Source organism: Scylla paramamosain, chromosome 28, assembly GCF_035594125.1.
Source record: "Scylla paramamosain isolate STU-SP2022 chromosome 28, ASM3559412v1, whole genome shotgun sequence".
Classification (NCBI taxonomy): Eukaryota; Metazoa; Arthropoda; class Malacostraca; order Decapoda; family Portunidae; genus Scylla; species Scylla paramamosain.
Window position 1 is genome coordinate 9,818,261 of NC_087178.1, and position 24,633 is coordinate 9,842,893.

The 24,633-nt window shown below is 32.5% G+C and overlaps 2 protein-coding genes across 2 annotated transcripts in view; one reads left to right on the forward strand and one right to left on the reverse strand.

Moving 5' to 3' along the window:
* The first annotated feature begins 1,589 nt into the window (after positions 1-1,589).
* LOC135115148 (craniofacial development protein 2-like) lies at positions 1,590-2,375 on the forward strand. Its single transcript, XM_064031650.1, has one exon. The coding sequence runs from the start codon at positions 1,590-1,592 to the stop codon at positions 2,373-2,375; it is 786 nt and encodes a 261-aa protein (XP_063887720.1).
* Positions 2,376-2,589: 214 nt separating this feature from the next.
* LOC135115149 (craniofacial development protein 2-like) overlaps positions 2,590-24,633 on the reverse strand; it is a 77,614-nt gene continuing 55,570 nt past the window's right edge. Inside the window, exon 3 of the mRNA XM_064031651.1 lies at positions 2,590-2,596. Coding sequence (XP_063887721.1) covers positions 2,590-2,596 — 7 coding nt within the window. The remainder of the gene's footprint in view (positions 2,597-24,633) is intronic.

Genomic DNA, 24,633 nt, shown 5'->3' on the forward strand with positions numbered 1-24,633 from the left:
AATATGATGAAATACAATAACAGAACCAAAGAGGTATATTTTTAGTGTTTTTGAGCTTGTTACCAACAAAAAAAGCGAAAAAGGATGCAAAGCAGTACGTATTGGGAAAGAAAAGGACATTACGAGAAACATGTATAATGAGTGTCTTATTATTTTCGGGCAAAAGAACTTTTCGTTCACAAGAACCACAAGGCAAAAAACGCAAAAACTCGTGTATATAAAGAAGTTTCTTAGATACCAAAATGCTGAAACTCATGAATAACAATCTTAATTGAGAAACAGAACAATATTACCAAATGCATGTATTTTGAGAGTTTTTTTCACATTCTTCGCAAAACCCTAAATAGCATGCAAAATTAGTTTTATGTGGGAAAAAATGACATTACCAAAAGTATCTTTTCAGTGTTTTTGAGCGTGTTAGGCAATAAAGCACTGAAAAGCAGGGCAATCATATTACAATGGAATAAAACTAACTTTTACCAAGAACTTGCCTTCAAATGTTTTCCAGCTCCTTACATACCAAAGCGCTAAAACGCATGTAAAACACTCCTTTATGGAGAAGCAGAATAACATTATCAAAAACAAGTGTTTTGAGTGTTTTTTATCATGTTACCTATAAAAACGCTTAAATACATGCAAAGATCCCCATATTTGGGAAACGAAAGGACATTACGAGAAATGTGTATTATGAATATTTTTAAGTTCCTTAAGTACCAAAACGTTTTTTGTAGGAAACAAGCACACAGGCACTTATAATATACATTTTTGGTAATGTTTTTCTGCTTCTTGATATTGATTAGTTTGTATCATTTTTAGCGTTTTTCTACGTAAAACACTGAGAAGAAACGTTTTCAGTAATTTTCTTTTGGATTCCCACTTAGAGTGAGTTCCTTATTATTTATCGTTTTGGTGCCTAATATGCTGAAAAACACTCAGAAGACATATTTCTTGTAAGGTCTTTAATTTTCTCATATGGGAGGCTTTGCATGTCTTTTCAGTGTTTGTGAGCGTGTTACGCAATAAAGCCCTAAAAGCCAGGGCAATCACATTACATGGGAGTAAAACCAAATTATACCAAGAACTTGCCTTTACCGCGACGGTTCATGGGCCTACTCCACATGAACAAGGAACTGTGTAACTTTGAAGAAGTGTCGCGGCTTACCCTAACCTGCAGGCTTGCCCGGGGACTAGTAGGAGATTCCCTGTAACCAGTTGGGGGCAATAAGCAGCAGGAAAGGACTAATTAACAGTTCCGAAGAGCCAGGATAGGCCTAGCAAGCCACTGGTGTTACAGTTTTTGCTCAAGAAACGCAGAACGTGCCTCGGAATCGGACTGACCAAAGGGTAACGAACCGGAATGGAACTGGACATGAAAATAAGAAACAAAAGACAATAAAGATTGCAACGATAAACTTGGCAACATTCAAGGATAAAGAAGAGGAAATAATAGAGATGATGAAGGAAAGAAAGCTGGAAATCGTTGGATTATGTGAAACTAGAATCAAAGGGAAAGGAGAAAAAACATTACATGAAAATTATAAGATCATAATAGTGGTAATGAGGATGGAAGACATGGGGTTGATATAATGATGTCACCACTGATGGCAGAAAGGATGGACAGTATGGACTGTAGAAATGAGAGAGTGATGGGTATAACGTTAACTATAGATCAGACAAAAATTAGCATTATCCAAACATATGCTCCACAACAGGGCAGAAGTCTGAGGGAGAAAGAGCAGTTTTATGAAACTCTAGAGGAAATGACAAAAACAATAAGACATCACGAGAATGTCATTGTCATGGGAGACATGAATGGACATGTCGGACAGAATAGAGATGGAGTAGAGCACGTCATCGGAGAGTTTAGCATTGGCGAAAGGAACCAGGAGGGAGAAAGAATAATAGATTATTGTGTGATGAATAACATGTCCATTATGAATACTTATTATAAACATCAGGAGAGCCATAAATGGACATGGTATCGGTGGAATGAAGCACAACAAGGATATACTGAGAGGTCAATGATTGACCTGTTTCTCACCAACAGGAAAAACATATTTAAAGATGTTAGGACCATACCATCAGTGTCCTTAGACTCTGACCACAGGTTGGTGGTGGCTAAATTAAAAATTGTAAAACCAAAGGAAAAAGTCAAGAAAAAGCAAAAGAGATTCAAATTGGAAAACCTCAAGGACGAAGAGAAGAAGCAAGCACTACGGCAACTGGTAACATTACGAAAACCAACTGAATTGGAAATGGAAGCAATGAACATAGAAGAACAATGGAATAAATTCAAGAACACTGTGTATGGGGCAGCTGAGGAGACAGTTGGTATTAAGATCAAATATGGAACCAAAAAGAAAAGTACTGCATGATGGACTTATGATGTTAAGGAAGCAGTCAAAGAAAAAACAAGATCTTTCAGAAAATGGATGAAAACAAGAAACATTGAAGATAGAGAAGATTACGTAGATAAACGAAACAGTGCAGAAGCAACCAAAAGAGCAGCCAAGGAGGACATGTGGATCAAGATTGGTCAAGATCTAGAGAGAGACGTAGAAGGAACAAGAAAATTATTGTATAGCATGGCTAAGAACTATAGGAAAGGAAATAACGAATCAACATATGCAATAATGAACAAAACAGGAGAATTACTAACAAAACCACAGGAGATTGAAGAAAGATGGAGAGAATACTTCCAAGAACTTCTAAATGTGGAGGATGTGGAAGTGGATGAAGAGCGGAATCTAGATATACAGGAAGAACAAGGAGAGAACCCAAATGAGATCAATATAGAGGAAGTGAAGGAGGCACTAAAGAAGATGAGAAGCGGCAAAGCCCCGGGGGACGACGAGCTCCTTATAGAGCTATTTAAAGCTGCTGGGGAAGAATGTGTAGAGTGGATGAGGTACATTTTCAGTAATGCGTGGAAAGAGGAGAAAGTGCCCCATGATTGGCACAAAGCAATAGTATGTCCAATATATAAGAAAGGCAGTAAAACAGATTGTGCAAATTATAGAGGTATATCCCTGTTATCTCATGTTGGAAAATTGTATGAAAGAATAGTTGAGAAAAGATTAAGAACCTGTGTCGAGGAGAAACTAGGAATATGGCAGTATGGTTTCAGGCCCAATAGGAGCACGACAGATCTAGTGTTCACTTTAAAGATGATAATGGAGAAGAGTTGGGAGTGGAGCATTGATAAATATGTGGCTTTTATAGATCTGGAAAAAGCCTTTGATAGAATTAGAAGAGATTGCTTGTGGAGAGTCTTACAACATCAAGACTACGGCATAAACTCTAAACTGATACGAGTAATTAAGAGTATATATAAGAACACGGAGAGCAGAGTCAAGAACAGAGAGCTGGAGAGTGAATGGTTTAGCATTAAGACAGGAGTGAGACAAGGGGGAGTGCTCTCTCCTTTGCTATTCATTATATACATGGACAGATGCCTGAAGGAAGTGTGTGTAAGGGAGGATAAAGAGATCACGCTGGCCTATGCAGACGATGTCGCTGTCGTGACAGGAAGCCAACAAGATCTTCAAGAGGCCATGACAAGATGGAATGATGTCTTAAATAGGGAAGGAATGAGAATGAACAAACAAAAAACTGAAATAATGAAAGTTGGCAGAATAAAGGAGGAATGTAATATTTACATAGAAAACGTTAAACTGAAGCAGACCGACAAATTTTGTTATCTGGGAGTACTTTTCGACGAGGAAAACAGACAGAATATAGAAATTTTAAATAGAATACAGAAGTACAATGCAAATGTCAGTGCATTGTATCCCATACTTAAAGATAAGAATATTCCAACAAAAGCTAAAACCATAATATTTACAACAATACTAAGACCAGTACTTCTATATGGGTCAGAAACTTGGACACTGACAACAAGAACATCTTCACAAATACAAGCAGCAGAAATGAGAGTTCTGAGAATGATCCGAGGTGTGACCAGACTTGATAGAATTAGAAATGAAGAAACCAGAGAGAGATTAGGGATAACATCTATACTGAGGATAATTGAAAAGAACAAATTGAGATGGTATGGACATGTACGAAGAATGGAAGATACAAGATACGCAAGGAAGTTTCTGGAATGGGTTCCTCTAGGCAGGAGGCCGGTGGGACGACCTAGGAAGCGATGGATGCAGGGAGTTGAAGAAGCTACTGAACGAAGAGGAAGAAATCTACAAGAAATAACCAGAGATGAGGATTTCATGGATAGAGACCTTTGGAGAAGATTCGTAGAGGCCGGACACTGACAGGCATTGCCTACCTTGCGTCTGGTGACAAAGGTGAGAAACTTGCCTTTAAGTGTTTTTGAGCTCGTTACATACCAAAACGCTAAAACGCATGCAAAATACATTTTATGGAGAAACAGAATAACATTACCAAATACATGTAATTTGAGTGTTTTTTTTATCATTTGATGTATAAAAACGCTTAAACACATACAAAGAACCTTATGTTTGGGAAACGAAAGAACATTACGAAAAACGTGTATTATGAGTGATTTTTAAGTTCCTTCGGTACCAAAAAGCTAAAACCCACAAATAACACTCTTTAGAAAAATAAATAAATAACAAAAAATTGGGATTCTTTTTTTTTTTGGTTATTCATCTTCATAGGTACCGAGATGCTAAAATTCTGCCAAAATTCACGGAATTTATGTGGAAAAAAGAATATTATTATAGAAGTTAATTATAGCTTTTTTTTCGGATTGTTATGTACCAAACCCTAAAGTGCATACAAAGCCACCTATATAAGGAAGTTAAAGGACTTTACCAGAAACCTGTCTTTTCAGTGTTTTTCAGCATGTTAGGCACCAAAACGATAAATAATATGGAAGTCAGTCAATATGTAAATCGAAAAGAAAATTACTGAAAACGTGTCTTTTCAGTGTTTTACGTAGAAAAACGCTAAAGAGGATACAAACCATCCTATATGAAGAAATAGAATAACATTACCAAAAAGATATATTTTGAATGTTTTTGAGCTTGTTACCTACAAAAAATGCAAAAATGTATGTAAAGCACTCTATATTAGGAAACAAAAGGACATTAAGGAGAAACGTGTATAATGAGTGTTTTATAGTTTTAAAAGAATGACAAGGCAATAAACGCAAAAAACTCGTGTATATAGAGAAATTTCTTAAATACCAAAATGAATAAATGCATGAATAACACTTTTTTTTTTAGATAAACAGAACTACCTTACCAAATTGCGTATTTTGAGTATTTTTCACATTCTTAGTTACGAAAATGACAAATTACATGCGAAACTACCATCATTTGGGGAAAAAAATGACATTACCAGAAAAGTGTCTTTTGAGTGTTTCTCAGCGTGATATGCAAGAAAGCACTAAAAAGCAGAACGATCACATTACATGGGAATAAAACCAACTTTTACGAAGAATTTGCTTTTAAGTGTCTATTAACCCCTTATATACCAAACCGCTAAAAGATTTTGCCAATATGTGTTTTTGAGCTCCTTACATACCAAACTGCTAAAACGCATGCAAAACAAACTTTATGGAAAAACAGAATAACATTACCAAAAACATGTATTTTGAGTGTTTTTGATCATGTTATCTATAAAAACGCTAAAATACATGTAAAGAACATTATGTTTGGGAACCAAAAGGACATTACGAGAAACGTGTATTATGAGTGTTTTTTTAAGTTCCTTAAGTAGCAAAAAGGTAAAACCCACAAATAACACTATTTATTTAGAAAATAAAAAAATAAAAAAAATTAAATAAATAGGATTTTTTTTAAAATTCATATTCATAGGTACCGACATGCCAAAATTCTGGGAAAATTCAGGGCAATTATGTGATAAAAGAATATTATCCAAAAATTTAATATCAGCTTTTTTTACGAACTGTTATCTACCAAACCCTAAAGTGCATGCAAAGCCTCCTATATGAGGAAATTAAACGACCTTAAAAGAAGTCTGTCTTTTGAGTGTTTTTCAGAATTTTAGTCACCAAAAATAAGTAACTCACTTTATATGGGAATCCAAAACAAAACTACTGAAAACGTGTCTTTTCAGTGATTTACGTAGAAAAACACTAAAACGGATGCAAACCAACCAATATAAAAAAAATAGAAAAACATTACCAAAAATGTATATTTAGAGTGTTTTTGAGCTTGTTACCTACAAAAAACGCGAAAATTGATGCAAAGCACTCTATATTAGGAAATAAAAAGGACATTGCAAGAAAAGTGTATAATGAGTGTTTTATAGTTCAAAAGAACAAAAAGGCAAAAAACGCAAAAAGATGTGGATATGGAGAAGTTTCCTAGATACGAAAATGCCAAACTCATGAATAACATTCCTAATTGAGAAACAGAACAACCTTACTAAATGCGTGTATTTTGAGAGCTTTTTACATTTTTAGTTACCAAAACCCCAAATTGCATGCGAAACCAGCTTTATGTGAAAAAAAAAAATGACATTACCAGAAAAATGTCTTATGAGTGTTTTTGAGCATGATAGCCAATAAAGCACTAAAAAGCAGGGCAATCACATTACATTTGAATAAAGCCAATTTTTATCCTTTAAGTGTTTTTGAGCTCCTTATATACTAAACCGCTAAAACGCATGCAAAACAAACTTTATGGATAAACAGAATGAAATTACCAAAAGCATGTATTTTCAGTGTTTTTGATCATGTTATCTATAAAAACGCTTAAATACATGAAAAGAACCTTATGTTTGGGAAACAAAAGGACATTACGAGAAACGTATATTATGGGTGTTTTTAAGTTTGTTAAGTACCAAAAACCTAAAACCCACTCTTTATTTAGGAAAAATAAATAAATAAATATAAAAATAAAAATAAATTTTTTTTTTTTTTTTGTTATCTTCATAGGTACCGAAATGCCATAATTCTGGGAAAATTCAAGACAATTATATGATATGAGAATATTATCAAAAAAGTTGATTTTAGCTTTTTTTTCGGACTGTTATGTACCAAACCCTAAACTGCATGCAAGGCCTTTTATATAAGGAAATTAAACGACCTTACCAGAAATCTATCTTTTCAGCATATTAGGTACCAAAATGATAAATAATAAGGAACTCACTTTATATGGGAATCCAAAACAAAATCATTGAAAACGTGTCTTCCCAGTGTTTTACGTAGAAAAACGCTAAAATGGGTGCAAACCAACCAATATCAAGAAATAGAAAAAAACATTACCAAAAAGGTATATTTTGAGTGTTTTTGAGCTTGTTACCTACAAAAAAAAAAAAAAAACGCTAAAATTGATACAAAGCACTCTACATTGGGATACAAAGGGACATTGCGAGAAAAGTGTATAATGAGTGTATTATAGTTCAAAAGAACAACAAGGCAAAAAACGCAAAAACTCGTGTATATGGAGAAGTTTCCTAGATACCAAAATGCTGAAACTCATGAATAACACACTTAATTGAGAAACAGAACAACCTTACCAAATTCGTTTGAGTGTTTTTCATATTCTTAGTTACCAAAAACCCAAATTTCATGCACAACCAGATTTAAGTGGGAAAATATAACATTTCCAGAAAAATGTCTTTTGAGTGTTTTTGAGCGTGATAGGCAATAAAGCACTAAAAACCAGGGCAATCACTTTTCATTGGAATAAACCCAATTTTTACCAAGAACTTGCCTTTAAATGTTTTTGAGCTCCTTATATACCAAACCACTAAAATGCATGCAAAACAACCTTTATGGAGAAACAGAATAACATTACCAAAAACATGTAGTTTGGGTGTTTTTTATCATATTATCTATAAAAAAGCTTAAATACATGGAAAGAACATTATGTTTGGGAAACAAAAGGACATTATGAGAAACGTGTATTATGAGTGTTTTTTTTTTAAGTTCCTTAAGTACCAAAAAGCTGAAACCCACAAATAACACTCTTTATTTAGAAAAAAAAAAAATAGAATTTTTCTCTTCCATCTTCATAGGTACCGAGATGCCAAAATTTTAGGAAAATTCAGGAAAATTATATGAACAAAATAATATTATCAAAAAAGTTAATTTTAGCTTTTTTTTTCGGACTGTTATGTACCAAACCCTAAAGTGCATGGAAAACCTCCTATATGAGGAAATTAAACGAACTTAACAGATATCTGTCTTTTGAGTGTTTTTCAGCATGTTAGGCACCAAAACGATAAATAATAAGGAACTCACTCTATATGGGAATCCAAAACAAAGTTACTGAAAATGTATCTTCTTAGTGTTTTACGTAGAAAAACGCAAAAAAACTTGTGTATATAAAGAAGTTTCTTAGATACCAAAATGCTGAAACTCATGAATAACAATCTTAATTGAGAAACAGAACAACCTAAGCAAATGCCTGTATTTTGAGTGTTTTTCATATTCCCAGTTAGCAATACCCAAAATAGCATGCGAAACTAGCTTTATGAGGAAAAAAATGACATTAACAGAAGTGTCTTTTAATTGTTTTTTTTTTAGCGTGTTAGGCAATGAAGTACTAAAAAGCAGGGCAATCACATTACATGGGAATACATCCAACTTTTACCAAGATTTTGCCAATATGTATTTTTGAGCTCCTTACATACCAAACCGCTAAAACGCATGGAAAACAAACTTTATGGAGAAACAGAATAACATTACCAAAAACATGTATTTTGAGTGTTTTTGATAATCTTATCTATAAAAATGCTTAAATACATGCAAAGAACCTTACGTTTGGGAAACAAGGACATTACGAGAAACGTGAATTATGAGTGTTTTTAAGTTCCTTGACTACTAAAAATCTAAAACCCACAAATAACACTCGTTATGTAGAAAAAATAAAAAATAAAAAATAAATAAAGAAAAGGATTTTCTTTTTTTTTTTTTTGTTATTCAACTTCATAGGTAACGAGATGCCAAAATTCTGGGAAAAATTAGGGCAATTATATGATAAGAGAATATTATCAAAAAAAGTTGATAATAGCTTTTTTTCGGACTGTTATGTACGAAACACCAAAGTCCATGCAAAGCCTCCTATATGAGGAAATTAAATGACCTTACCAGAATTCTGTGTTTTGAGTGTTTTTCAGCATGTTAGGCACCAAAACGATAAATAATAAGGAACTCACTCTATATGGCAAACCAAAACAAAATTACTGAAAACGTGTCTTCTCATTGTTTTACGTAGAAAAACGCTAAAACGGCTGCAAACCAATCAATATCAAGAAGTAGAAAAACATTACCAAAAAGGTATATTTTGAGTGTTTTTGAGCTTACCTACAAAAAAAAACGCGAAAATTGATGCAAAGCACTCTATATTGGGAAACAAAGGACATTGCGAGAAAAGTGTATAATGAATGTTTTATAATTTAAAAGAGCCACAAGGCAAAAAACGCAAAAACTCGTGTATATGGAGAAGTTTCCTATATACCAAAATGCTGAAACTCATGAAAAACACTCTTAATTGAGAAACAGAACAACTTTACTAAATGCGTGTATTTTGAATGCTTTTCACATTCTTAGTTACGAAAATCCCAAATTGCATGCCCAACCAGCTTTATGTGGGAAAAATATGACATTACCAGAAAAGTGTCTTTTAAGTGTTTTTTGAGCGTGATAGGCAATAAAGCACTAAAAACCAGGGGAATCACTTTACATGGCAATAAAATCAATTTTTACCAAGAACTTGCCTTTAAGTGTTTTGAGCTCCTTAGATACCAAAACGCTAAAACGCATGCAAAACACACTTTATGGAGAAAGAGAATAGCATTACCAAAACATATATTTTGAGTGTTTTTTATCATGTTACCAATAAAAACGCTTAAATACATGCAAAGAACCCTATTTTTGGGAAATGAAAGGACATTGCGAGAAACGTGTATTACGAGTGTTTTTTAAGATCATTATTTACCAAAAAGCTAAAAGCCACAAATAACACTCTTTATTGAGAAAAAATAAATAAATAAAAAAAATACGATATTTTTTTCTTTCTTTTACATCTTCACAGGTATCTAGATGCCAAAATTTGGGCAAAATTCATTAAATTATGAGTTAATTATCAAAAAAATTTAATTTAGGTTTTTTTTTTTTCGTACTGTTATGTACGAAACCCTAAAGTGCATGCAAAGCCACCTATATGGGGAAATTAAACGTCTTTGCCAGAAAACTGTCTTATGAGTGTTTTTCAGCTTTTTAGGCACCATAACCGTAAATAACATGCAAGTCACTCTATATGGGAATCTAAAACAAAATTTCTGAAAATGTGTCTTTTCGATGTTTTACGTAGAAAAACGCTAAAACGGATGCAAACCAACCAATAAGAAGAAATAAAATAACATTACCAAAAAGGTACATTTTGAGAGTTTTTGAGCTTGTTACCTACAAAAAACGCGAAAATGGATGCAAAGCACTCCCTATTGGGAAACAAAAGGACATTACGAAAAACGTGTATAATGAGTGTCTAATTATTTTTGAGCAAAAGAACTTGTGGTTCACCAGAACCACAAGTCAAAAAACGCAAAAACTAGTGTACATAAAGAAGTTTCTTAGATACCAAAATGCTGAAACTCTTGAATAACAATATTAATTGAGAAACAGAACAATCTTACCAAATCCGTGTATTTTGAGTGTTTTTCACATTCATAGTTAGCAAAACCCCAAATAGAACGCGAAACTATGTTGGAAAAAAAATGACATTACCAGAAGTGTCTTTTGAGTGTTTTTGAGCGTGTTAGACAATAAGTCACAAAAAAACAGGGCAATCACATTACATGGGAATAAAACCAACTTTTTACCAAGAACTTGCTTTGAAGTGTTTTTGACCTCCTTAGAAACCAAAACGCTAAAACGCATTCAAAAAATCATTTATGGAGATGGAGAATCATTTTGATCATGTTACCTACAAAAAACGCTTAAATACATGCAAAGAACCCAATGTTTGGGAAACGAAGGGACATTACAAGAAACGTGTATTAGGACCGTTTTTAAGTTCCTTAAGTACCAAAACGTTAAAACCCACAAATAACACTCTGTATAGAGAAAAAATAAATAAATAAAAATAGCCTTTTTTTCTTATATTGATTTTCATAGGTACCAAGACGCCAAAATTCTGCCAAAATTCAGGGAATTTATGTGGAAAAAAGAACATTATCAAAAAAGTTAATTATAGCTCTTTTTCGGATTTTTATGTACCAAACTCTAAAGTGCATGCCACCTATATAAGGAAGTTAAACGACTTTACCAGAAAGCTGTCTTTTCAGTGTGTTTCAGCATGTTAGGCACCAAAACGATAAATAATATGGAAGTCAGTCTATATGTGAATCCAAAACAAAATTACTGAAAACGTGTCTTTTCAGTGTTTTAAGTAGAAAAACGCTAAAACGGATGCAATCCAACAAATATGAAGAAATAGAATAACATTACCAAAAAGTGTTTTTGAGCTTTTTACCTACAAAAAACGCGCAAAAGGATGGAAAGCACTCTATATTGGGAAGCAAAAGGACATTACGAGAAACGTGTATAATGAGTGTTTTATAGTTTCACAAGAACCACAAGGCAAAAAACGCAAAAACTCGTGTATATAGAGAAGTTTCTTACATACCAAAACGCTAAAACTCATGAATAACACTTTTAATTGAAAAAAAAGAACTACCTTACCAAATGTGTGTATTTTGAGTGTTTTTCACATTCTTAGTTACGAAAATCCCAAATTACATGCGAAACTAGCTTTATGTGGTAAAAAATTGACATTACCAGAAAAGTGTCTTTTGAGTGTTTTTCAGCGTTATATGCAAAAAAAAAACACTAAAAAGCAGAACAATCACATTACATTGGAATAAAACCAAATTTTACGAAGAACTTGCCTCTAAGTGTTTTTTAACTCCTTACATACCAAAACGCTAAACACAAGCAAAACAACCTTTATGGAGAAACAGAATAACATTACTAAAAACATGTATTTTGATTGTTTTTGATCATGTTACCTATAAAATCGCTTAAATACATGCAAAGAAATGTTTGTGAAGCGAAAGGACATTACGAAAATCGTGTATTATGAGTATTTTTAAGTTCCTTAAGTACCAAAAATCTAAAACCCACAAATAACACTTTATAGAGAAAAAAAAAAAAATAAAAAAATAGATATTTTTTTTTTGTTATTCATCTTCATAGATAACGAGATGCCAAAATTCTGAGAAATTTCTGGGAAATTATATGAAAAAAAAACAAAAAAAATCATTTTAGCTTTTTCTGGAGTTATGTACGAAGTGCATGCAAACCCACCTATATGGGTAAGTTACACGACTTTACAAGAAATGTGTCTTTGGGTGTTTTCAGCAATTTCAACAGTATTACTGAAAACGTGTCTTTTCAGTTTTAGCGTAGAACGCTAAAACGGATGCAAACCAACGAATATGAAGAAATAGAATAACATTACAAAAAAGTTGAGTGTTTTTGAGCTTGTTACCTAAAAAAACGCAAAAATGAATGCAAAGCGGTCTATATTGGGAAAGAAAAGGATATTACAAGAAAATTGTATAATGAATGTATTAATAGTTTTCAAGAACCATAAGGCAAAAAACGCAAAACTCGTATATATGGAGAAGTTTCTTAGACACCAAAATGCTGAAACTCATGAATAATACTCTTAATTAAGAAACAGAACAATTTTAGGAAATGAGTGTATTTTGAGTGTTTTTTTTTCACATTCTTAGTGGTCCAACCCCAAATTACATGCGAAACTGTGGAAAAAAAATGAAATTACTAGAAAAGTGTCTTTTTAGTGTTTTTTCAGCGTGTTAGACAATTAAGCACTAAAAAGCAGGGCAATCACATTACATGGGAATATAACCAACTTTTACCAAGAACTTGCCTTTAATTTTTTTTTGAGCTCGTTACATACCAAAACGCTAAAACCCATGCAAAACACCCTTTATGGAAAAACAGAATAACATTATCAAAAACATGTATTTTGAGTGTTTTTGAGCTTGTTACCAATAAAAATGCTTAAATACATGCAAAGAACCCTATGTTTGGGAATGAAAGGACATTACGGGGAATGTGTATTATGAATGTTTATAAGTTCCTTAAGTACGAAAAAGCTAAAACCCATAAATAACACTCTTTATAGAGAAAAAAATAAGAAAAAAATAAAAAATAGCATTTTTTTTATTGATCTTCATAGGCACTGAGATGCCAAAATTCTGGGAAAATTCAGGAAAATTATGTGAAAAAAATATTATGAAAGAGGTTAATTTTAGCTTTTTTTTTGGACTGTTATGTACCAAACCATATATTATAGTACCAATATATACCATATATACCAATAATATACCAACCATATACCAATAATATACCATATATTATAGTAACAATATATTATAGAAAATATGGGAATAAAAAACATTATCAAAAACATGTGTTTTCAATCTTTTTGAGCTTCTTACGTACCAAAACGCTAATACGTTTGCAAAACACTCTTTATGGAGAAACAGAATAAAATTCCCAAAAACAAGTATTTTATGTGTTTATGAGCTTGTAACGTAGAAAACGCAAAAATGCATGCAAAGTAACCTTTATGAGGAAATGAAACGATGTTTCCAGAAACGTGTTTTTTGAGTGTTTAGACACTAAACCGATATAAAGCTTGGAAATCACTTGATTTAAACAAGAAAAGAACACTAAGGAAAACGTGTCTTTTAAGTGTTTTTGAGCTTATTACATACCAAAAACCTAAGCCGCACGCAAAAAAAATAGAAAAAAAAATCTTCATGGAGAAACATAATAACATTACCAAAAACTTGTAATTGGAGTGTATTTCTCATTGTTAGGTACACATGCAAAGCATGCGAAAGGAAACGAGTTTTCCAGAAAGGTGTCTTTTCAGTGTTTATGAATGTTCTACCTCCAAAAAAATTAAAAGCATGGAAATCACACTGTAATGGAAAACAAAACATTAACAAAAATGTCTCTTTTCAGTATTTTTGAGCAACTTAGGTATCAGAACGCTAAAACGCATGCAAAACACCCTGGATGGAGAAAGAGAATAACATTACCAAAAACAAGTTTTTTGATTGTTTTTGAGGCTGTTACGTGAAAAACGTCAAAATACATTCCAAGTACCCTATTTGGTTAAATGGAAAAAAAAATATTACGAGAAAGGTGTTTTTTTTTTTTTTACCTCTTAGGTAACAAACCGCTAAAAGGCAATAATTAGCACTCTATATAAAAAAAAACAATATTTCCGAAAACATGTATTTTGAGTGTATTTCACATTGTCAGGTACCAAAACTCCAAAATGCAAACAAAACACCCTATAGGGTGAAAGAAAACGAGACTTCAAGAAAAGTGTCTTTTGATTGTTAATGAGTGCGTTAGACACGAAAACGAAAAAAAAGAAACAAAAAAACACCCTATATGGGAAAACAACACATTACCAGAAACTTTTTTTTTTTTGCACTGTTTTTGAGCAACTTATGTACCAAAACTTTGAAACGCATGTAAAATATTATTAATAACATTAAGAAAATAAGTATTTTGAGTGTTTTTTCAACTTGTTTCGTAGAAAAACGACAAAAAGTAAGCACAGTACCCTAAATGGGGAAATGAATAAACATTACGAAAAACGTGTATTATGATTATTTTATTAGTTTCATAAGTACCAAAACGCTATGAATGAGTATGAATAACACTCTATAGAGAGAAACAGAATTACATTACGTATTATTTTGAGTGTATATCATATTGTTAGGTTTTTAAATTCGTGGAAAGCACCCTATATGGAGAAAGGAAACGAGATTTCCAGAAACGTGTTTTTTTTTTTAATATTTATGTGCGTGCAGACACCCAAACGATAAAAAAAAAGGAGGGAAAGTATCCTATATGGGAGAACAAGACATTACCAAAACGTCTCTTTATAGTGTTTTTGAGCTACTTACGTACCAAAAACGCTGAAACGCTTGCAAAAAAGAAAAAAAAATCATGAAGAAAAGTATAAGTATCAAAAACGTGTTTTTGTTTGTTTTTGAGCTTAGTACGTGGAAAAAAGCCAAAATGCAAGCAAAAGACTCTGTAATATTAAACGAAAAGACATTAGGAAAAAGGTGTATTATGAGAGTTTTAGAGCTTCTTAGGTAGCAAAATACTAAAACGCATGAATTTTATAGTGCACTTTATATCGACAAATCAGAACAACATTAACAATAATTTTTTATTTGGGTGTTTTTTTTTTCATAATTAGGTACCAAAATGCCATAATGTATTCACAGTCACCTATATATGGAAACAAAACTACATACTAGAAAAATGTTTTTTGATGGTTTTTTATTTATTTATTTTTTTTTTTCGTATAAGGCATCATAACGCTAAAAAAAAAAAAAAACATAGAAATCACCCTATATGGGAATATACATGTAAAACAACATTACGAACAAGTGTCTTTTCAGGGTTTTTGAATTTCTTTAGCACCAAAACTCTAAAACATGTTACGAAAAACAAGTATTTTGAGTTTTTTTGAGCTTGTTACGTAAACAAACACCAAAATATATGCAAAGTCCTCTATTTTGGGAAACGAAATGACATTATGAAAGATGTATTATAATCGTTTTTTTTTTTTTTTACCTTTTTAGGTACAAAGACGCTAAAACGCATTGACAGCACTTAATAAAAAAAAAAAAAAACATTACCTAAAACTTATATTTTAAGTGTATTTAACAAAATGCCAAAATGCATGCAAAGCAACGTATATGGCAATATAAAACATCATTACGAAAAAACGTGTCTTTTGAATGTTATACACTTTATGGAGAAAAAGAATAATATTACAAAAAATAACTATTTCGAGTGTTTTTAGCGTGTTACGTACAAAAATGCAAAAATGCATGAAAATAACGTTATATGGGGAAACGAAAGGACATTACGAAGAAAATCTATTATAAGTGTTTTTGAACATCTTAGGTAACAAAATGCTGAAACTCAAGAATAGTACTCGATATCGAGACCAACTAACGTGTATTTTGAGTTTCACATTAATAAATAGCAAATCGCCAAAATGCATCGAAAATCCTCTATATGGGTAAAAACGAGATTTCCAGAAACGTATCTTTTAAATGTTTTTGAGCGTGTTAAGCACCAATACGCTAAAAAGCATGGAAATCACCTTATTTGGGAATACAAAACGAGTTAACGAAAAACATGACTTTTTGAGTGTTTTTGAACTTCTTATGTACCAAAAAGGTAAAATGCATGCAAAACACCCTTTATGCAGAAAACAGAATAACATTACCAAAAACAAGTATTTTGAGTGTTTTTGAGCTTGTTACAGAATAACACCAAAATATATGAAATGTATAATATGTGGGGAAACAAAAAAGACATTAGAAGAAAAGTGTATTATAAGTGTTTTTGAGCTTCCCAGGTACCGAAATGCGAAAACGCGTTAATACCACCTTATACAAAGAAACAACAACATTAACAAAAACCGTGCAATTTGAGTGTTTTCTTTTTTTTTTACACATTGTTAAGTACCAATATATTTGGAAACGATACTACATTTCAAGAAATGTTTTTTTTTTTTTTAGTGTTTAAAATGCAATGGTAAACACCCTAAATTGGAATAGAAAACAACTTTACCAAAAAACGTGTCTTTTGAGTGTTTTTCAGCCTCTTACGTACCGAAACCCTAAAAAAGCATGCAAAACACCTTTCATGTAGAAGAATATCATTACCAAAAACAAGTATTTTGAGAGTTTTTTGAGTTTGTTGCATACAAAAACATTAAAATGGATGCAAAATAATCTTAATAGGTAGACGTAATGACATTACGAAAAACATGTATTATAATTATTTTTTTTAACATTTTAGGTATTGAAACGCTAAACATATAAACAGCACTCTATGAAGAAACAGAACAACATTAACAAAAACGTGTGTTTTGAGCATATTTCACATTATTAGGTACCGAAACGCCAAAATGCATGGAAAGGCCTTGATATGGGGAAATGAAATTGTTACAAGAAAGCATGTTTCGAAACGAAAAGACTTTACGAGAAACGTGTATTATGAAAGTTTTTGGTTCTTAGGTACAAAAACGCTAAAACGCATGAATAACACTTGATATGAAGACACATAACATTATTAATAACATATATTTTGAGTCTATTTCGCTCAAAAAGACCAAAGAGAAACGTTTTTGGTAATGATGTTTCTTTTTTCCATATAGGGTACTTTTCATGCTTTTTTAACCGTTTTGGTGCCTAACACGCTCATAAACACTCAAAAAACACATTTCTGGATATATCGTTTGCGTACATTTTGGCATTTTGGTACCTAACCATGTGAAATACACTCAAAATGCAAGTTTTTATAATGTTAATTTTCTCCATATATTTAGGCGTTTTAGCGTTTCAGTACCTAAGAAACTGAAAAAAACACTCATAACACAAGTTTCTCGTAATGCGTTTTTGTTTCTTCAGATCGTGTAATCAAGGATTTTGGCGTTTTTCTAGGTAATAAGCTCAAAAACTCTCAAAATACTTGGTTTCAGTAATATTATCATGTTTTCTACATGAAGAGTGTTTGCATGCATTTTTGCGTTTTGGTAATTAACAAGATCATAATCACTCAAAAAAACATGTTCCTGGAAATGTCTTTTTTTTTTTCCTCATATAGGGTACCTTACTTATATTTATGCATTTAATTACTTAACAGTGTAAAAGAATACACAAAGCACGTTTGTTTTTTCTTTTGATGTTGTTCTGTTTCTCCATTTAGAGTGTTATTACAGGGTTTTCGCGTTTTCGTAGACAGGAAACTCAAAAACACTCATAACACACATTTCTCGCAATGTCTTTTCATTTCCTCATTCTTTGCATGCATTTTGGCGATTTTGTACGTAACAAGCTCAAAAGCATTTAAATACTTGTTTTTAAAAGGGTGTTTTCCATTCGTTTTATGGTTTTTGTACATAAATAGCTCAAAAACACACCAAACACACGTTTTTAGAAATGTTGTTTTGCTTTCCCCATGGAGGAACCCACAAATAACACTCTTTATAGAGAGAGAGAAAAAAAATTTCGTTATTCATCTTCATAGGTACCGAGATGGCAAAATTCTGGCAAAATTAATGGAAATAAAAAAAAAATATATATATAAAAAAATAATTTTAGCTTTTTTCCGGAGTTATGTACAAACCCTGAAGTGTATGCAAATCCACCTATATGGGGAAATTACACGACTTTACCAGAAACCTGTCTTTTGAGTGTTTTTCAGCAATTTCAACAATATTACTGAAAACGTGTCTTTTCAGTGATTTACGTAGAAAAACGCTAAAACGGATGTAAACTAACCAATATGAAGAAATAGAATAACATTACCAAAAAGATATATTTTTATGTGTTTTGAGCTTGTTAACTACAAAAAACGCAAAAATGGATGGAAAGCACTTTATATTGGCGAAGAAAAGGACATTACGTGAAACGTGTATGAGTGTTTTATAGTTTGACAAGAACCACAAGGTAAAAAGCTCAAAAACTCGTGTACATAAAGAAGTTTCTTACATACCAAAAAGCTGAAACTCATGAATAACACTTTTAATTTTAAAACAGAAATACCTTACCAAATGTGTGTAGAAGAAAAGTTTCTTACATACCAAAATGCTGGAACTCATGAATAACACTTTTAATTAAGAAATAGAACAACCTTACTAAATGCCTCTATTTTGAGTTTTTTTCACATTCTTAGTTACCAAAACCCCAAATTCCATGCAAAACTAGCTTTATGTGGGAAAAAAATGATATTACCAGAAAAGTGTCTTTTGAGTGTTTTTGAGCGTGTTAGGCAATAAAGCACTAAAAAGCAGGGTAATCACATTACATGGGAATAAAAACAACTCATTACTTACCAAAACGCTAAAACGCATGCAAAATTCCTTTTATGGAGAAACAGAATAAAATTACCAAAAACATAAATTTTGAGGGTTTTCATCATGTTATCTATAATAACGCTTAAATACATACAAAGAACCTTAAGTTTGCGAAACGAAAGGACATTACGAGAAATGTGTATTATAAGTGTTTTTAAGTTGCTTAAGTACCAAAAAGTTAAAACCCACAAATAACACTTTATTTAGAAACAAAGTAAAAAAATAAAAAAATAGGATTTTTTTTTTTTGTTATTCATCTTCATAGGTACCGAGATGTCAAAATTCTGAGAAAATTCAGGGCTATTATATGATAAAAGAAAATTATTAAAAAAGTTAATTTTAGCTTTTTTTCGGACTGTTATATACCAAACCATAAAGTGCATCCAAAGACTCCTATATGAGGAAATTAAACGACCTTACCAGAAATCTGTTTTTTGAGTGTTTTTCAGCATGTTAGGCACCAAAACGATAAATAATAAGGAACTCACTCTATATGAGAATCCAAAACAAAATTGCTCAAAACGTGTCTTTTCAGTGTTTTACGTAGAAAAACGCTAAAACGGATTGAAACCAACCAATATCAAGAAATAGAAAATCATTACCAAAAAGGTATATTTTGAGTGTTTTTGAGCTTGTTACCTACAAAAAGCGGGAAAATTGATGCAAAGCACTCTATATTAGAAAAGAAAAGGACTTTGCAAGAAAAGTGTATAATGAGTTTTTATAGTGCAAACGAACCAATATGCAAAAAACACAAAAACTCGTGGATATGGAGTAGGTTCCTAGATACCAAAATGCTGAAACTCATAAATAACACTCTTAATTGAGAAACAGAACAACCTTACTAAATGCGTGTATTTTGAGTGCTTTTCACATTCTTAGTTACCAAAAATCCCAAATTGCATGCAAAACCACCTTTATGTGAGAAAAAAATGACATTTCCAGAAAAGTGTCTTTTAAGTGTGAGAGACAATAAAGCGTGAGAGACAATAAAGCACTAAAAAGCAGGGCAATCATATTACATTGGAATAACACCAATTTATACCAAAAACTTGCCTTTAAGTGTTTTTGAGCTCCTTATATAACAAACCGCTAAAACGCATGCAAAACAAACTTTATGGAGAAACAGAATAACATTACCAAAAACATGTATTTTGAGTGTTTTCGATCATGTTATCTATAAAAACGCTTAAATACATGCAAAGAACATTATGTTTGGGAAACAAAAGGACATTACGAGAAACGTGTATTATGAGTGTTTTTTAAGTTCCTTAAGTACCAAAAAGCTAAAACCCACAATAGCACTCTTTATTTAGAAAATAAAAAATAAAAAAATAAAAAAAATAGGATTTTTTTTTTTTGTTATTCATCTTCATAGGTACCGAGATGACAAAATTCTGGGAAAAGTCAGGGCAATCATATGATAAAACAATATTATCAAAAAGTTAATTTCAGCTTATATTTTTTTCGGACTGCTATGTACCAAACCCTAAAGTGCATGCAAAGCCTCCTATATAAATAAATTAAACAACCTTACAAGAAATCTGTGTTTTGAGTGTTTTTTAGCATGTTAGGCACCAAAACGATAAATAATAAGGAACTCACTCTATATGGGAATCCAAAACAATGTTACTGAAAACGTGTCTTCTCAGTGTTTTACGTAGAAAAACGGTAAAACGGATGCAAAGCAACGAATATCAAGAAATAGAAAAACATTACTAAAAACGTATATTTTGAGTGTTTTTGAGCTTGTTACCTACAAAAAACGCGAAAATTGATGCAAAGCATTCTATATTGGGAATGAAAAGGACATTGCAAGAAAAGTGCATAATGAGTGTTTTATAGTTCAAAAGAACCACAAGGCAAAAAACGCAAAATCTCGTGTATATGGAGAGGTTTCCTAGATACCAAAATGCTAAAACTCATATATAACACTCTTAATTGAAAAACCGAACAACCTTACTAAATGCATGTATTTTCAGTGCTTTTAACATTCTTAGTTACCAAAACCCCAAATTCCATGCGAAAATCGATTGTGGGAAAAAAAAAATGACTTTACTATTAAAGTGTCTTTTGAGTATTTTTGAGCATGATAGGCAATAAAGCACTAAAAAGGAGGGCAATAACATTATATTGGAGTAAAACATATTTTTACCAAGAACTTGCCTTTAAGTGTTTTTGAGGTCCTTATATACCAGAACACTAAAACGCATGGAAAACAAACTTTATAGTGAAACAGAATAAAATTACTAAAAACATGTATTTTGAGTGTTTTTGATCATGTTACCAATAAAAACGCTTAGATACATGCAAAGAACCCTAATTTTGGGAAACGAAAGGACATTACGAGAAACGTGTATTATGAGTGTTTTTAAGTTCCTTTAGTACCAAAAAAGCTAAAACCCAGAAATAAAACTCTTTATAGAGAAAAAAAAAACAAAATAAAGTATATATTTTTTTATTTTTGTTATTCATCTTCATAGGTACTAAGATGTCAAATTTCTGGCAAAATTCTTTGGGAATCGAAAAAAAATTACTGAAAACGTGTCTTTTTGGTGTTTTACGTAGAAAAACGCTAAAACAGATGAAAACCAACCAATATGATGAAATACAATAACAGAACCAAAGAGGTATATTTTTAGTGTTTTTGAGCTTGTTACCAACAAAAAAAGCGAAAAAGGATGCAAAGCAGTACGTATTGGGAAAGAAAAGGACATTACGAGAAACATGTATAATGAGTGTCTTATTATTTTCGGGCAAAAGAACTTTTCGTTCACAAGAACCACAAGGCAAAAAACGCAAAAACTCGTGTATATAAAGAAGTTTCTTAGATACCAAAATGCTGAAACTCATGAATAACAATCTTAATTGAGAAACAGAACAACATTACCAAATGCATGTATTTTGAGAGTTTTTTCACATTCTTCGCAAAACCCTAAATAGCATGCGAAATTAGTTTTATGTGGGAAAAAATGACATTACCAAAAGTATCTTTTCAGTGTTTTTGAGCGTGTTAGGCAATAAAGCACTGAAAAGCAGGGCAATCATATTACAATGGAATAAAACTAACTTTTACCAAGAACTTGCCTTCAAATGTTTTCCAGCTCCTTACATACCAAAGCGCTAAAACGCATGTAAAACACTCCTTTATGGAGAAGCAGAATAACATTATCAAAAACAAGTGTTTTGAGTGTTTTTTATCATGTTACCTATAAAAACGCTTAAATACATGCAAAGATCCCCATATTTGGGAAACGAAAGGACATTACGAGAAATGTGTATTATGAATATTTTTAAGTTCCTTAAGTACCAAAACGTTTTTTGTAGGAAACAAGCACACAGACACTTATAATATACATTTTTGGTAATGTTTTTCTGCTTCTTGATATTGATTAGTTTGTATCATTTTTAGCGTTTTTCTACGTAAAACACTGAGAAGAAACGTTTTCAGTAATTTTCTTTTGGATTCCCACTTAGAGTGAGTTCCTTATTATTTATCGTTTTGGTGCCTAATATGCTGAAAAACACTCAGAAGACATATTTCTTGTAAGGTCTTTAATTTTCTCATATGGGAGGCTTTGCATGTCTTTTCAGTGTTTGTGAGCGTGTTACGCAATAAAGCCCTAAAAGCCAGGGCAATCACATTACATGGGAATAAAACCAAATTATACCAAGAACTTGCCTTTACCGCGACGGTTCATGGGCCTACTCCACATGAACAAGGAACTGTGTAACTTTGAAGAAGTGTCGCGGCTTACCCTAACCTGCAAGCTTGCCCGGGGACTAGTAGGAGATTCCCTGTAACCAGTTGGGGGCAATAAGCAGCAGGAAAGGACTAATTAACAGAGATTGAAGAAAGATGGAGAGAATACTTCCAAGAACTTCTAAATGTGGAGGATGTGGAAGTGGATGAAGAGCGGAATCTAGATATACAGGAAGAACAAGGAGAGAACCCAAATGAGATCAATATAGAGGAAGTGAAGGAGGCACTAAAGAAGATGAGAAGCGGCAAAGCCCCGGGGGACGACGAGCTCCCTATAGAGCTATTTAAAGCTGCTGGGGAAGAATGTGTAGAGTGGATGAGGTACATTTTCAGTAATGCGTGGAAAGAGGAGAAAGTGCCCCATGACTGGCACAAAGCAATAGTATGTCCAATATATAAGAAAGGCAGTAAAACAGATTGTGCAAATTATAGAGGTATATCCCTGTTATCTCATGTTGGAAAATTGTATGAAAGAATAGTTGAGAAAAGATTAAGAACCTGTGTCGAGGAGAAACTAGGAATATGGCAGTATGGTTTCAGGCCCAATAGGAGCACGACAGATCTAGTGTTCACTTTAAAGATGATAATGGAGAAGAGTTGGGAGTGGAGCATTGATAAATATGTGGCTTTTATAGATCTGGAAAAAGCCTTTGATAGAATTAGAAGAGATTGCTTGTGGAGAGTCTTACAACATCAAGACTACGGCATAAACTCTAAACTGATACGAGTAATTAAGAGTATATATAAGAACACGGAGAGCAGAGTCAAGAACAGAGAGCTGGAGAGTGAATGGTTTAGCATTAAGACAGGAGTGAGACAAGGGGGAGTGCTCTCTCCTTTGCTATTCATTATATACATGGACAGATGCCTGAAGGAAGTGTGTGTAAGGGAGGATAAAGAGATCACGCTGGCCTATGCAGACGATGTCGCTGTCGTGACAGGAAGCCAACAAGATCTTCAAGAGGCCATGACAAGATGGAATGATGTCTTAAATAGGGAAGGAATGAGAATGAACAAACAAAAAACAGAAATAATGAAAGTTGGCAGAATAAAGGAGGAATGTAATATTTACATAGAAAACGTTAAACTGAAGCAGACCGACAAATTTTGTTATCTGGGAGTACTTTTCGACGAGGAAAACAGACAGAATATAGAAATTTTAAATAGAATACAGAAGTACAATGCAAATGTCAGTGCATTGTATCCCATACTTAAAGATAAGAATATTCCAACAAAAGCTAAAACCATAATATTTACAACAATACTAAGACCAGTACTTCTATATGGGTCAGAAACTTGGACACTGACAACAAGAACATCTTCACAAATACAAGCAGCAGAAATGAGAGTTCTGAGAATGATCCGAGGTGTGACCAGACTTGATAGAATTAGAAATGAAGAAACCAGAGAGAGATTAGGGATAACATCTATACTGAGGATAATTGAAAAGAACAAATTGAGATGGTATGGACATGTCCGAAGAATGGAAGATACAAGATACGCAAGGAAGTTTCTGGAATGGGTTCCTCTAGGCAGGAGGCCGGTGGGACGACCTAGGAAGCGATGGATGCAGGGAGTTGAAGAAGCTACTGAACGAAGAGGAAGAAATCTACAAGAAATAACCAGAGATGAGGATTTCATGGATAGAGACCTTTGGAGAAGATTCGTAGAGGCCGGACACTGACAGGCATTGCCTACCTTGCGTCTGGTGAGAAAGGTGAGAAACTTGCCTTTAAGTGTTTTTGAGCTCGTTACATACCAAAACGCTAAAACGCATGCAAAATACATTTTATGGAGAAACAGAATAACATTACCAAATACATGTAATTTGAGTGTTTTTTTTTATCATTTTATGTATAAAAACGCTTAAACACATACAAAGAACCTTATGTTTGGGAAACGAAAGAACATTACGAAAAACGTGTATTATGAGTGATTTTTAAGTTCCTTCGGTACCAAAAAGCTAAA